The sequence below is a fragment of the Schistocerca piceifrons genome, chromosome 5, assembly GCF_021461385.2.
Source record: "Schistocerca piceifrons isolate TAMUIC-IGC-003096 chromosome 5, iqSchPice1.1, whole genome shotgun sequence".
NCBI lineage: Eukaryota > Metazoa > Arthropoda > Insecta > Orthoptera > Acrididae > Schistocerca > Schistocerca piceifrons.
Genome location: NC_060142.1, coordinates 249,928,767 through 249,944,315, shown reverse-complemented (window position 1 = coordinate 249,944,315; position 15,549 = coordinate 249,928,767). Strand labels below are relative to the sequence as shown.

The 15,549-nt window shown below is 41.9% G+C and overlaps 1 protein-coding gene across 1 annotated transcript in view; it reads right to left on the bottom strand.

The window, feature by feature from the left end:
- The window catches only part of LOC124798376 (neuroguidin-A), a 73,732-nt gene that overhangs the window by 23,798 nt on the left and 34,385 nt on the right, over positions 1-15,549 (bottom strand). Inside the window, exons 6-7 of the mRNA XM_047261746.1 lie at positions 15,057-15,234; positions 3,483-3,682 (exon numbers count right to left, since the gene is read on the bottom strand). Coding sequence (XP_047117702.1) covers positions 3,483-3,682; positions 15,057-15,234 — 378 coding nt within the window. The remainder of the gene's footprint in view (positions 1-3,482; positions 3,683-15,056; positions 15,235-15,549) is intronic.

Sequence of the window (15,549 nt, the reverse complement as noted above, 5' to 3'; positions counted from 1 at the left end):
GTGGAAGGTAAATACTGCAGACGGTAATAGCCTGTGGTGTCCACACTCGAACAGCGACAGCCTCTAAAGCTGTTTGTAGAGGTACAAACTCGCTGTGAAGAGAGTTAAGGACATATATGCAGACGCCACCAGACACCCTTTCATAAGCTGCCCGGTTCTTAAAATAACCCCGATATCCACGGAGGGCGGGGGTACGCATTGCTGGAAACCAAGTTTCCTGCAGAACAATGCAAAGGAAAGGATGAAGGCTGATAAGTTGGCGGAGCTCAGCGAGATGGTGGAAGAAACCGCTGCAGTTCCACTGGAGGATGGTATTAGCCATGGATGGGAAAGGCGTGAAGGGACTGGGGAGGCAGATTACGCCTCCGGGGCCCCTGCTGCTACTGAGTCACCACCTGGACAACAGTCATCTATTGCGTCCGAGGGACTGGCGAGATCCAGGTCCTCAGCGGACGCCAGAATCTCCACCTCATCTTCGGACGCAGAGGGAGAAGGTTGCGGAGGGACAGGTGCCACCACAATTTCAGGATGCTTGGGAGCCTTTTTCTTCGACTGCTTTGCGCGCTGTGCCTTAGGTGGGTCTGGCTGGGAGGGTCTCACTGGGTCAGTCTCAGGGACTGAAGACGACCGTGACGCCCTACGACCAGCGACCGGTGGTTGTTTGACAAACTTGGGGGCGTCCGCTTTGGCACTGGGCAAAGCCTGGGATGGGAGGGCCCCAAGGGACCCCTTCTGAGCGAGAGGAGCCGAAGAAGGCTCACGCTTCTCCGGCTGTGAAGGGGGAACAGATGTCCCCGGTGGTTGGGGTGGTGTTGCTCCTGAAGGAGATGGAGCAGGAGCAACAGGGAGTGAAGTGCCCCCCGCAACCAAGGGGGCCGGTGAATTCTGGCAGAGCTGAGAGCGAACTCGTGTTGCAGCAGCGGCATAGGTAGACGTCATGGGCACTGGATGTAGCCGCTCATATTTCCGCCTTGCCTCGGTGTAGGTCAGGCGGTCCAGGGTCTTATATTCCATTATCTTCCTTTCCTTCTGGAAGATCCGACAGTCCGGTGAGCAGGGGGAATGGTGCTCTCCACAGTTAACATAGATGGGAGGCGGAGCACATGGAGTATCAGGATGCGAAGGACGTCCGCAATCCCGACACGTGATGCTGGAAGTACAGCGAGATGACATGTGCCCGAACTTCCAGCATTTAAAACACCGCATCGGAGGAGGGATATATGGTTTCACATCACAACGGTAAACCATCACCTTAACCTTTTCGGGTAAGACATCACCCTCAAAGGCCAAGATGAAGGCACCGGTGGCGACCTGATTATCCCTCGAATCCCGATGGACGCGCCGGATGAAGTGAACACCTCGTCGTTCGAGGTTGGCGCGTAATTCATCGTCGGACTGCAGAAGAAGATCCCTGTGGAATATAATACCCTGGACCATGTTGAGACTCTTATGCGGCGTGATGCTAACGGAAACATCCCCCAACAATTGAGCAACCTCCGTGACTGGGCAGAGGATGCCGTTTTGATGAGCACAGAACCAGAGTGCATCTTGGACAAGCCCTCCACCTCCCCGAACTTGTCCTCTAAATGCTCCACAAAAAACTGGGGCTTGGTCGACATGAACGATTCTCCATCAATCCGCGTGCACACGGGGTGAATATTCTCCACTGCCTTCTTTAGCAAGACGTTCCTCCCATGGAGTAGCTAGGGAGGGAAACGATCTCTGATCAAATTTCTTCCCGTTGAGGTTAGACCTCGATCACTTAGAGACTGCTGGTGGAGGCCCACCAGCGATAGATGATGTACCACGCTTCATTGCGGGTCATCCGCCCTGATGCCACCTACTCCGACCAAGGGCCCTCCCCACAGGCGCCACCCAGCCGCAGCAATAGCCACCTGGTAGGACGGTCATTGCCGGGAGTCCTGATGCCCCAAGGAGATGGGCATCTACTCCTTGGCATACGTGGGGAGTTAATGGCGCAGGCATCAGTAGAGCGATCCCTGTGTTGTCAGGGGGCTACAACCAAGAGGGTACATGGCGGCCCCACCACAACGGACTGGCTACCGTGCTGGATGTTAGGAGACATGTGGTCCATGGGCGTCGTCAGTGCAGAAAATGGCCCTGCACAGTGCTTGGCAGAAAGTGCACGCAGGAGCGCATCCATGCCCAAGCGATGGAGAGCGGGCAAGACTGCAATGCAACGATGAATAAGATGGCGAAAGTTCTCAACACAACACGGACACAATGCACCAAGTAAGGCGCCCTTCCCCAATCGGCTCGCTCTGCGGAAAAATTTTGAGATATGGAGGTCAAACCCGACAGGGGACCATCACATAAGGCTGAAACGTTTGAGACTCCTTTTAGTCGCCTCTTACGACAGGCAGGAATACCGCGGGCCTATTCTAACCCCCGAACCCGCAGGGGGAAACTGAGATTTAGATAATGGTTAAGATATTCACCAAAAAACATTATAAGAGGAGAGTTACCAAAAATAAACTACTGGTATCACAGTACAATCCTGTTTACTCTTTCATCCTGTGTGGGACAGGTACAGATCCATTACCCCCGAATGACTTTCACTATATCGAAATCTTTACAAGTATTTTCCTTTACTATTTTCCTTTTTTGTATCAAGAGGAGCCCCTGGTTCTGAGAGATAGCAATTTTACACTTTCATACACATCTTGTCTGCTATTGCTCAGTGCGTGAATTTTTTTCACTAATAATACATTGTGTGGAGGCATTACACAAGGTTTTGAAGTATAGGCCACAAGAGGCATCTCAATTCCCATCTATAGAATTCAGAAAAGCTGGTATTGAGAGGTAACTGAAGTATGGGGGGAAACCAGATAATGTATTTTTTCCATATTTTAGACAATGGAAAATCCATCATGTAATGTAACGATATAATGAAAAGGATAGTAGCTACTCACCGTAAAGCAGAGATGCTGAGTCACAGAAAGGTGCAACAAAAAGACTGCCAGGCAAGTTAGCTTTTGACCAACAAGGCCTTTGTCAAAAATAAATGGCCTGGCTCCACCAGCCAGACACTGTGGTCATGTGTGTGAGAGTTGTATTTGCTTGAGTGTGTGCATGTGTGTATGTTGTCAATTTTTGACAAAGGCCTTGTTGGCCAAAAGCTAACTTTCCAACAGTCTTTTTGTTGTGCCTTTCTGAGACTCAGCATCTCAGTTTTATGGTGAGTAGCAGCTATTCTTTTCATTATATTGTTTTTCCATATTTTTTCACATAAAACAATAGTGGTTATAGAGAAGTTAATGAACAATTAACATATTGTCCAATTAAGGAGACATAGTACACTGAATAATGCTTCCCTTGTCATTTTACACAAATGCACCATTTCGCAGTATTACTACTCACACAATTACTTGTCAGATGCCTAACAACAACAACAACAACAACAACAATAGGTTTTCAGGTTTTTTGTAATAAAGTAATAGGATGCTCTGCAATCTACTTACTTTTCTTGCCTTTAGCTTTACCAATTTTTCGTTTCTTCGAAGGTCCTGGAACTCCGGAACTCCCCTCTCCGCCCTCGAGGGCACCAATGTCTCCAAATCGTGTCAGTTCATCCCCCAAGCTTCCAAGGGTGAGGATTTTGCGTCGTCTATGGCGCTCTTGTTTCGTAACAGGCAAACGAGTAAAATATTTTTCTTCATACCTACAACGAAAAAGGAAAAAAGAGCATGTATTTAGAACATTACTTCGAAAACAGACTAAATCTACATCTACATACATGCTCTGTAAGCCACCATATGGTACATGGTTGAAGGTATCTTGTGCCCCTACTAGTGATTCCCTTTTCTGATCTGGTCACAAATGGAGTGAGGCAACAATGACTATCTATATGCCTTTGTACAAGCCCTAATTTCTCTATCTTGTCTTTGCTGTTCATACGCATGATGTAAACTGGTGGCAGTAGAATCATTCTGCATACGCCAATTCACTAAACTTTCTCAATAGTGTTCCGCCAAAAGATAATCATCTTTCCTCCAGGAATTCCCATTTCAATTCCTGGAGCATTTCCATGGTGACAAACAATCTTAGCTTTTCACCTTAATAATTTATTGCATAGGGCAATCTATATCACTGAGAAAATCTGCACAAAATCTAATGTTTTGTTCATGTACTTATTTTCCAAATTCCAAATATTTTTACCTGCAGAAAAGGAAATTATATTCACAAGACGTCTAGGTTGCATTAACAAATGCAAACAGTTGTTCTCCAGAAACCAATTCCTTTTGTTAAGAAGCTCCTTAAAGCATACAGTGCATTTAAAACTAGGTGCGACATTTGATGTTTGGGTCAGCAGAGGGGATGTCATGCCATCGTGCAGGTAACAGCAATGGTGAGTTGGCTTTCCCTACAATGCCACCAGCACTTCTGTTGGTAAAGTGCCCCTGTTAACATGCCATTGATAAACATTAACATGTGGTGTCATGCAGTAGTTGCATCTATGTTCCATCATCTCTCGGTGTAGAGTGGTATTTTCTGGAGTTGAAGTGTTCTGCATTGCCAGGTATTGTGAACAACTGTTTTGTGTTGGTGTTGCATTAATAAAAAACAGTGCACCACATCTGTACATGCTAGATTCGCAATAAAAGTGGATGTTAAGGAAGACACTACCTGTGAAAATAATGTTATGCTGCAAAATATTCCTCCAAAATTGATAATAATAATGGACAAGTGCCATATCACTCTGTTGTGATGGAATAAGCTACAACAATGCAGTGGATGAAAGCAGGTATTTTGCTATGGATACAAAGAAATGTTCCACTGGATGAAGTTGAACATAGCAAGTATAAGATGAAGTTAACGGAGCTTGAAGTGCTGTACAAGCGAAAAACCCACAGTACCAGGTCAACAAACTGGCAGTTGCGAGAGAACACACACTAGACTCTCGCTAATCCGGCCCTCAGTAGTCCGGCCTCTCGGTAATCTGGTGCACATCCGAAAACACGTGCACAATGAATTACCGTGCGCAACAACGTTTAGTTAAACAATGCTTTATATACTGTATTTGAAACTAGCTTTCTTTACAGTTCAGAATCATGTCTTTTAAAAGCAAACACTTTATGCTAGGCCTCAAGCAGAAACTCAAAATTCTAGATGAGTTAAATCAAGGTTCTTCACAGAAAGCCATTGCTCCTGAGTTCAATGTTGGACGGGCAACTATTTATGACATCAAAAAGAAAGAAGATGTTATTCAACAGTACTCAATACAAATGGATAGTGATTTGGGAAAACAGAAGGTTATGCGAAAGAGTGAGAATGAAGAACTGGACATAGCTGTTTATAGATGGTTCATACAACAAAGCAATAAAGAAATTCCAGTCAGTGGCCTGGTTGTAAAGAAAAAGCAGCTGCATTTAACAAACAACTTGGCGGTAGTAAATTGTTTGCAGTGAGCGAAGGTTGGCTGCCAAATTGGAAAAAATGACACGGCATTTGGCAGCTGACAGTCACTGGGGAAAATCACTCAGCTAACGATAAAAATGCTGATGAGTTTGTAAGCAAGATACGGAAGATAACAGAGGAAGAAGATTTAACTGCTGATGCCTTGCATAATGCTGATGAAACAGGACTCTTTCACAAGATGCTTCCTTCAAAAACATTAGCTGCCAAAAACAAGAAGGAAAGCTCATGGTTACAAGCAACAGAAACAGCTTGTAACATTAATAGCATGTTGTAATGCAAATGAGAGTCATAAACTACCACTTACGGTGATTGGAAAATCCCAACATCCACGTTATTTTCCTACCAGTGCAGTATTGTGCTAAGAAGAAAGCGTGCATGGACAGACAAATATTCTCTCCGTGGTTCCCTGAAACGTTTGTACGAGCAGTGAGAAAAGAGCTAAAGAAAAACAGCTTCCACTGAAAGCTATCCTTATAATTGACATTGCTCCCAGTCATCCTTCAGATGTTTCTCTAAAGTCCAATGGTATACAAGCACTCTTTCTCTCATCCAACGCGACAGCCCTAATACAGCCTATGGACCAGGGAATTTTGGAAACAATTAAACATCATTATCGAGATTCACTTCTCGGCTCCTTGCCGAACGAAAGTGAAAACAACTCTATCGAGACTATGCTGAAGGCGTGCAAAGCAATTAACATATGTGATGACGTTTTCCAAGCAGCCGAAGCATGGGATAAATTAGAGAGCACTACCATAATGAAGAGCTTGAGAAAATTGTGGCCATCCATTGACGCCGAGTTGGATCTAGTAGTGAGTGACAGTGATGAGGCAGTCAATTCGGAATTATCAATTACCTTCTAGACTGACATGTTCCACAACCTTCCAAGAGAAGAAGAAATTGATGATGAAGATGTTACTAAGTGGCTGAATGAAGAAAACTGTGATATGGAACAAATTTTAACATATGAAGAAATAATCAAAAGCGTGCAAGAAAATAATGATGAAAGAGATGAAGAAGAGGACACAGGAGGAGAGAACATGAAGATCTCTCACACTGCTGGTACTGAAGCTGCCGAAGTCTTCCTGGAGTACATTATGCAACAACGAGATACATGCACTACCAATGCAATGCTTGCAAAGCGGTTGCATGATAAAGCATGCCACCATCGTGTATCATCATTGCGACAGTTAAAAATTAGGGATAAGTTTCATAGTGAATGATATGACTGTATAATTATGTACAGTACATTGTACACACAAGAACTAAATTTTCTTTAAAAGTTAATGTATTTTTGCATTTAATAAAGTATATCCTCTATGTTTTACAATTGTATCCTTCGGTTTAATAAAGTGCAGTACACTATATCCCCTATGTTTTCAAAATAAATAAAAAACAAAATAAATGAATGAAATAAATTTCAGACACTCAATAATCCAACACCCATATGTGACAGGAATGGCCGGATTAGCGAGAGTAGTGTAGTTCGATCAGGCTTCCTCTCTGTCATGCTCATTTAAATCCGACAGAATACGCTCAAGTGAGCTACAAACACAGAAAAAAGAAGCCATATCAAGAAGATATTGAGGGGAGAGATGGATTCAAGGAGGACTATGATGAATTTTGAATAATAAGTAACTTCTCTTGTTGCTATGTGATACTGTGCTTAGTTTGTCAAAACGCAGCAGGATTTACAAATACTCATCTCACTAACAGTCTAATGCAGTTGAAATTGTCACAGACTCCTGAAATAGTGTTTTATTAAACTATTGACTGAGGGAAATTCAGGTCAATAGTTTATGAGAAAGACCATACTCGTAAAAAAAATAAACATGTAAATTCTTCACTTTTATTGTTACAAAACACACAGCAATTCTCATTTCACAGCTATCGATAGTCCTTCAAAATTGCATTATTTCATTGAAAAAATCTGTAGATGTTTGAATATTGTGCTGCAAATGATTGTTTCACTTATTGATCATATGGCAAAATACTTTGCTGTTTGTATACAATCATTTGCCAAAATCTTGTTTTGATACCGCAAAGAGTTTATGACTATTTCTTTCTGGCATTTTTGCTGGCGCATGCGTTTGGGACAGAGCAGTTTACATACAATTCATTTTTTCAAGACTGGTGACAGATAGCAATCTCTCTCCAAGTTTAATGAATAATTCAGTATTTCATATGAAGCAAAACAAGAAATAACGTGCACCAACACAAATTCACTGCAAACTGGAGTTTCTTGCAGCAGTTTATCTATTATGAAAAGGATAGATTCGTGCTCAGTATGTAGTGGAGATGCTGAGTAGCAGACAGGCACAACAAAAAGACTGCTAAACAAATAAGCTTTTGGCCAAAAGACCTTCTTCTAAAGCAAACACAACACAACACAACACAACAAAATACAATACAATACAATACACACACACACACACACACACACACACACACACACACACACACACAGTCTCTGGCTGCAGAGGCTGGACTGCAAGCAACTGTGCTTGGGAGAAGCAATCTGATTTTGGGGGTGTGGGGTGGGGAGTGAGGAGGCGGCTGGGGTGGGGATGGAAAGGGATAGCAGTTAGGAGTGGGGGAGAGTAAAGTGCTGCCTGTGGAAGCACACAGACATTTAAGTATGTTTGCAGGTGGGGATATTCAACTGGCAAATAACTGTTAAAATTCTTGGTGAAACCTTCAGCTATCATTTATTTTTCACAATTTGCTACTAGTTTTGGTCAGTGACCATTATCATGCTTAGTTGGCATAAATGGCCGGAAAGTTATACCCTAATTTGAGCGAAAATACAGTGAAACCCCACTTTTACACTTTTCAAAGGACTTCAAAAAATGGTGTAAAACACGGAAAAATGTAAAATGTGGGAAATAATGTTTTAAGCTGTAAAAGTTACGTAAAGGATACCCCTGGTACTTTATGTACGATATGTATACATAACAGACATCAAAAGACATGTCAGGGACTTGTTTATTATCCACACAACTGGCCATTAAAATTGCTACACCACGAAGATGACGTGCTAGAGACGCGAAATTTAACCGATAAAAAGAAGATGCCGTGATATGCAAATGATTAGCTTTTCAGAGCATTCATACAAGGTTGGTGTCGGTGGTGACACCTACAACGTGCTGACACGAGGAAAGTTTCCAACTGATTTCTCATACACAAACAGCGTTGCCTGGTGAAACATTATTGTGGTGCCTCGTGTAAGGAGGAGAAACGCGTACCATCCGTTTCTGACTTTGATAAAGGTTGGATTGTAGCCTATTGATATTGTGGTTTATCGTATCGTGACATTGCTTCTCACGTTCTCGAGATCCAATGACTGTTAGCAGAATATGGAATCGGTGGGTTCAGGAGGGTAATACGGAACGCATGATGGTCGCATCCGTGTTTGGCGACATCGTGGTGAACGCACATTGGAAGCATGTATTCGTCATCACCATACTGTCGTATCACCCGGCGTGATCGTATGGGCTGCCATTTGTTACACTTCTCGGTCACTTTGACGGCACTTTGAACCCTGGACGTTACATTTCAGACGTGTTACGACCCGTGACTCTACCCTTCATTCGATTCCTGCGGAACCCTACATTTCAGCAGGATAACGCACGACTGCATGTTGCAGGTCCTGTACGGGCCTTTCTGGGTACAGAAAATGTTCAACTGCTGCCCTGGCCAGCACATTCTCCAGATCTCTCACCAACTGAAAATGAGCAACTGGCTCTTCACAATACGCCAGTCACTGCTCCTGATGAACTGCGGTGTCGTGTTGAAGCAGCATGGGCAGCTGTACCTGTACATGCCATTGAAGCTCTGTTTGACTCAATGCCCAGGCGTATCAAGGCCAGAGGTGGTTGTTCTGGGTACTGATTTCTCAGGATCTATGCACCCAAATTGCGTGAAAATGTAATCACATGTCAGCTCTAGTATAATATATTTGTCCAATGAATACCCGTTTATCATCTGCATTTCTCTTCTTGGTGTAGCAATTTTAATGGCCAGTAGTGTAATAAAAACCGTCAATGTAACTGGAACTGATAACTGTCTGGGAAGTAGGAATGTTTGACTCAATTTCATATGCCATAATCAACGTTTTTGAAAGCCTGCAGCTGTCATTCATTATTTAAATAATGAAATACAGCACTAGTTAGGTATTTTTTTATGCTTAACATTACGCGTTTCGAGAATTTTTTCTCATTGTCAAGTGCAAATATGTACATAGTCTTTTGTGTGGGGTTTGAATATGTGTGATTCTGTGTCTCTTGCACTGTCGTCATCTTTTTGAGGTTATCAGTTACTGTGCCTCATCAGTTACGCAGAAAACCACACTCACATGCAAACTATCACTCACATTGTTTGTTTGTGTAACATCACAAAAAATATGTACGTAAATAGAGCACTTGACAATGAGAATAAATTCTCGAAACACGTTTTGCTCAGCATGAATAAAATATGTTAACCAGTGCTGTGTCTACACTAAAAGCTTTGAGCAACTCAAAGTGAATGACTGTGTCAACTAGTGCTCCAAGTGGTCATACACCGACACATGCTAAATATGGTTCGACATAGGTGTCACGACAATCACAACAATCACAAAACTGGATTTGCGCAGTAGAGGCAGTTTGGAAATGGTTGTGATTGGCCATGATACCTTCATTCAGATGAACCTAGTTACTCCCATCAGCTACCATGCTAAATAGAGCTTGGCAGTGGCGGGAGATACGACACAACTTGTTCAAACTTTAACACCTTTACCGGTTCAAATCCGCTGAGTAGGGTGCCCTGGTGTCAAGAAACTTAATCGCGTAATACACGTAAACACTACTGTTAACAGCGAGAAAATGTTAATTCCGGGAACATAAAAGCTAGGTTATACTGTAATTTGCTCTTTTAAGCCCACCATAGTACGTAAAAAATTTCTTACAATGATAACTGTGAATGATAATTTTTGTCAAGGCACAAAACCACATGCCACCTAGGCTTGATAATTGTCATTGACCGAAACTAGTGGTGAACTGTGCAAAATAGATGCTAGGAGCATACAGGAATGTGGTGGGGACAGGGTAGGGCAGTTGGTGTAGTTGGTAGGTTAGACGGGAGGGGGGAAAAGGCTTGGGAGATCTATTTCTGTACAAGCTTGGGAGTGTAACTGCAGTCTATGAAGGCATTTGTGACACCCTTGGGTTTATCTGTCCCTTTCCAAGGCATCCACCATCTCCCAAAGTTCCAATGTCCAGCAACAACAGACATTTCCTCTTGTGTCTCAGTACCATCCAGGACTGGAGCAACTGAATCACATTCTTCACCAGGGTTCATCTACCTGTCAGTGTGCCCTGAAATGAGGAATATCCTACTCACTTTTCTTCCCACAGTGGTAGTCTGCCAACCACCGAACCTTTACAGTAACCTCGTCCATCCCTACTCCACCCATTACCTCGTGGCTAAGGTCCCTGCTGTCCCTCCCCCTCCTCCTTACTCCCACCAACCAAGTTGCTTCTCCCATCATGCACAGTTGCTCACAGTATGGCCTTGTGACTCTATCCTTTTCATAATATTGTCATTATTCCAAGTTGGATTTTCCATTGTTTGATTATGGTCATAATTATGTCTTCCATTCCAGTCTACATGTTTGTTTTTCTGTCTGTCCTAATAATTCCAAATAGGCGTGCTCAGTGGGCAACCCTCAGTTTTTGAATGTTCTTTACATTTAAAGTTAATGAATTTCTGTCTTAAGTCATTATTGACAATACACACGATTGTAAGATTTCGTTTTCGGAGCCATTGGAATTTCACTTCTGAAAAACCTATTTAATTTCACACAAGCAATCTAAGCCATTTTTCTCGTAAGTTCTTTTGCTGTCCATTCAATCGCTGTGTTCAACTGCCTTACATACAAGAACCCATCAACTGTGCCTATGGCTTCACTGTTAATGCACATTTTTTTTTTTTTTTTTTTTTGTTAAGCTGGTTATTATTATATACTAAGGTGACAAAAGTCATGGGATACTTATATCTATATATACGGATGACATTGGTATTGTATACAACAAGTATAAAAGAATAGTGCATTGGTGGAGCTGTCATTTGTACTCAGGTACAGCAGTGTCGAAAGTGATTAAGGCCGCATAACAGGAATTAACTCACACTGAATGTGGGATGGTAGTTGGAGCTAAACACATGGGACATTCCATTTCAGATATCTTTATGGAATTTGAGATCCATAGTGTCAAGAGTGTACTGAGAGTAACAAATTTCAGGCATTACCTCTCACCATGGACAATGCTGTGGCTGATGGCCTGCACTTAACCAAGAACAACAGCATTTGCGTAAAGTTGTTAGCGCTAACAGATAAGCAACACTGAATGAAATAACCACAGACATCAATGCGGGCTGTACAACAAACATATCAGTTAGCACAGTGCAGCGAAATTTGGTGTCAATGGACTACAACAGCAGAAGACTGACGCAAGTACCTTTGCTAACAGCACATCGGCTGCAATGCCTCTCCTCAGCTCCTCACTATGTCAGTTGCACCCCAGTCTAGAAAGCCATGGCCTGGTAAGATGAATCCCAATTTCAGTTGGTAAGAGCTGATAATAGGGTTTGTGTGTGGTGCAGACGCCACGAAGCCATGGATGCAAGTTGTCGATAAGGCACTTTGCAAGCTGGTGATGTCTCCATAATGGCATGAGCTGTGTTTATACGGAATGGACTGGGTCCTCTGGTAAAGTTAGTGCGCTTGGAAACCATTTGCAGCCATTCACGGACTTTATGTTCCCAGAGAATGATGGAATGTTTTGGCTGACAATGCGCCATGTCACCATGCTACAATTGTTTGTGACTGGTTTGAAGAACATTCTGGGCAATTCGAGCAAATTATCTGGCCACACAGACTGCCCAATATGAATCTCATAAAACATTTATGGGACAACATTTTGAGGTCAGTTTGTGCATAAAATATTGCACTGGCAATATTTTTGCAATTATGGACAGCTCCATATTTCTAAAGGGGACTTGTTGAGTCTATGCCACATCGAGCTACTGCGCTACGTTGGGCAAAAGGAGGTCTGACATCATATTAGGAGGTATCCCATGGCTTTTGTCACCTGAGTGTAGTCTTAATCTACAAGATTTTTCGGGTTTACTTTCAAGCTTGTTCTATTAAGTTCTTCCTTTCAATGCTGAAATTCATCTGCACAAGATGCGGACAGTACAATATCATCCGCAAGGTGGGTAAGGTTCAGATATGTTCCATTAATGTTTTTGTACTTCAAATCAATCCATTAAGGTTGCCAAGATGAGTTTTAGGGATATGGAATCCCTATTTGATTCCTCATTTAGTTTTGAATTTCTCATTATCTTGAAGAAGTTTAATGAAAACTGTATCACTGACATGTACAGTGCATACGGAAAGTGGGGTGCAGAGACTGGTTCCACCAACACGATGGAGTACTAGGGTATGTCAGCTAACTGACCATACCAGCAGCAGTTGTGTCTGAGTCGTCAGTGTGAGTAGATCGCTAATGGCAAGTGTGTGTGTGTGTCAGAGACCCCCCTCAAAACTCCAATAATGGAAAATGTGTCATTTGAAGCAGTGTTATTCGATAAAATTCTGTGCATAACTGAACAAAACCACTAGAGATACTTCTGGTATAATGCGAAAGGTCTACAAAGAAAAAGACATGTTGCGTCCAATGATTTTTATGTGATACAATAAGCTCAAAGATCGCAAGATGGCAGTGAGGATTTTCAAGATGATGACCGCACTGGGATACCTTCAACAAGCTGAACTGATGGAAATTTGGGGAAAGTGTGTTCCTGTCTGGCAGACTGTCACAGGTCAGTTTTACACTGCAGTGCACCGCCGTTGGAAGGATCGATCCAATGTGTCTGCCCACAGATCAAAGACGATTTAGTTCTTCACGATGACAATACGCCCTCTCTCACACCACCTGATGCTGGTGAAGTTTTGCCCAAGTTCAACATGGCAGCACTGCTGCAGCCAACCTGCAACCCTGAACTAGCTCCCAGTGGCTTCTTTTTGTTCCCCTGAATCAAGAGAGACCTGAAACGGAAGGGATTCGATATGATTCCAGCAGTCCAGGCAGCTTCAACAAGGACCCTTGACAGCATTCTGTGCGAAGAGTTCCTGGGAGCTTACGAACAATGGAAAAATTGCTGCAGTGGTATGTTGATGCCCAAGGGTTATATTTTGAAGACTTTTAGTTCACTGTACACAAATATTTAGTATATGTTTTATTCCGAGACCAGACTTGAAACTTTGTGAATACACTACGTATGTATTCTACAGTATACCAGTATAGGCTGGATCATCAATGCTTTGTTTCCAAAAGCCCATCAGTATAGATTTTGTTGAAACTGTGTCAAAACAAATCTACAAATTTGAAGGAAAGTGAAAATTTATTCTCATTTTCCTTTGCCTGAGTCAAATCAAATGAAATTCTATGCAGATTTTGATAGTTTCGGTGAATACGTTTTACCTTATGGGGAGGACAGCAATGGATCTACAATACATCTTACTTGTCTCTTTTCTTCTGAAGGGATCAATTATATCATTTTTCAAGTTCTGGGGAATTACCTTCTTCTGATAATATTCTGTAAATAATTTTTCTAGTTTCTTTCACTTAACTTTTTCTCCAGCTTTAATCATCCCTCTTCAACACCATCCACAGTTGCCTTTCCTTTCTTCATTTCTTCAATGGCTTTATGCAGATCTGACATTACTTTTGGAATGTCCTTATGTTAATTATTAATTATCTGTTTTCCTTATTCATGTCTTCAACTATACAAACATTTTTGTAAATACGAGAAACGTATAGTCTTTACACACAGACCCAACAAAGTTCTTTGTAAGTCTTGAAGTGTAGAAGAAGGAGCACATTTTCAGGATCAACTACAGGAAAACACTTTGTATGACTGTTTCCAAGTTATTAAACAAAAATAGCACTAACTGTCATGATTTCTTACAATGTGTAATAACATTGTAACTAAAATGCAAGGGGGAAGCCATGTCCACATAACAAATTTTAAATGGTATGATTAAGAAGAAATATAGCAAATCTTAAGAGACTAATCTTTGGAGTCAAATATGGGGAAAAAAAAGCCCTAATAAATAATTTAAGGAGTAAAGGTAACCACTTACTAAATAGTTGAGGTACTGAGTCCTCGATAGGCGCATAAACAAGATATAGAACTTGTTACCTTTTGGACAAATCCTCCTCAGGGCTAGTGTGTGTGTGTGTGTGTGTGTGTGTGTGTGTGTGTGTGTGAGAGAGAGAGAGAGAGAGAGAGAGAGAGAGAGAGAGAGAGAGAGAGAGAGAGTACTCTCACTTGCCTATCGACAACTCAGCTTCTCTACTATTTACTTAGCTATTAACTTTGCTCCTTAAATTCTCAACAAAAATCAAGTGTAACAGATGGAGAAAAGTATGGTTTGCCCATGTCATAAAAATTACTTTGACCATTATCACTGTCCATTTTCTTTTCTTTTTTAAGCAAGTGTTATCTTTAAAAAAGCAACGCGAAGCATGAAACTGTTTTTGTTATTTTATTAACCCCTACAAAGCAATACTCACTCTTCCTTCTCCTTCCTGTGACGAGTGAGGACAGCTTGCATTGAACTGACATGTGACACTTCTGCAGGAGTATCAAGATATTCTTCTCGTAGCTCTTGCATCACAGAGCTATGTAGTGCATGCTTCCTGGCCCGTTCCAATACTCTCTGCTGCTTTTCAGCCTTGCTCTCATCACCATCTGAATTGTAAGTGTCAATATATTTCAGAAATTCCAAAATAAACATTTTGTTATCACACTGAGGTGACACATACTTTTACAATTATATTATTAAGATTGATTTCATTATAACTGAACCAAAAATAGCACATACTTATACTATGGATGAGCAGAGAACTTGTAAAAATTGATGTTGGATGTATTCGCTTATCCAGGTTTTACCATGAAGACATTTCTTATGTGTGGCATTCGTACAACATGTAATGAGGGTGTTTTGAAACAAATGGATAAGGAAACACACAAATTATTTTTCAATTACACTGTACGATTGGTTGC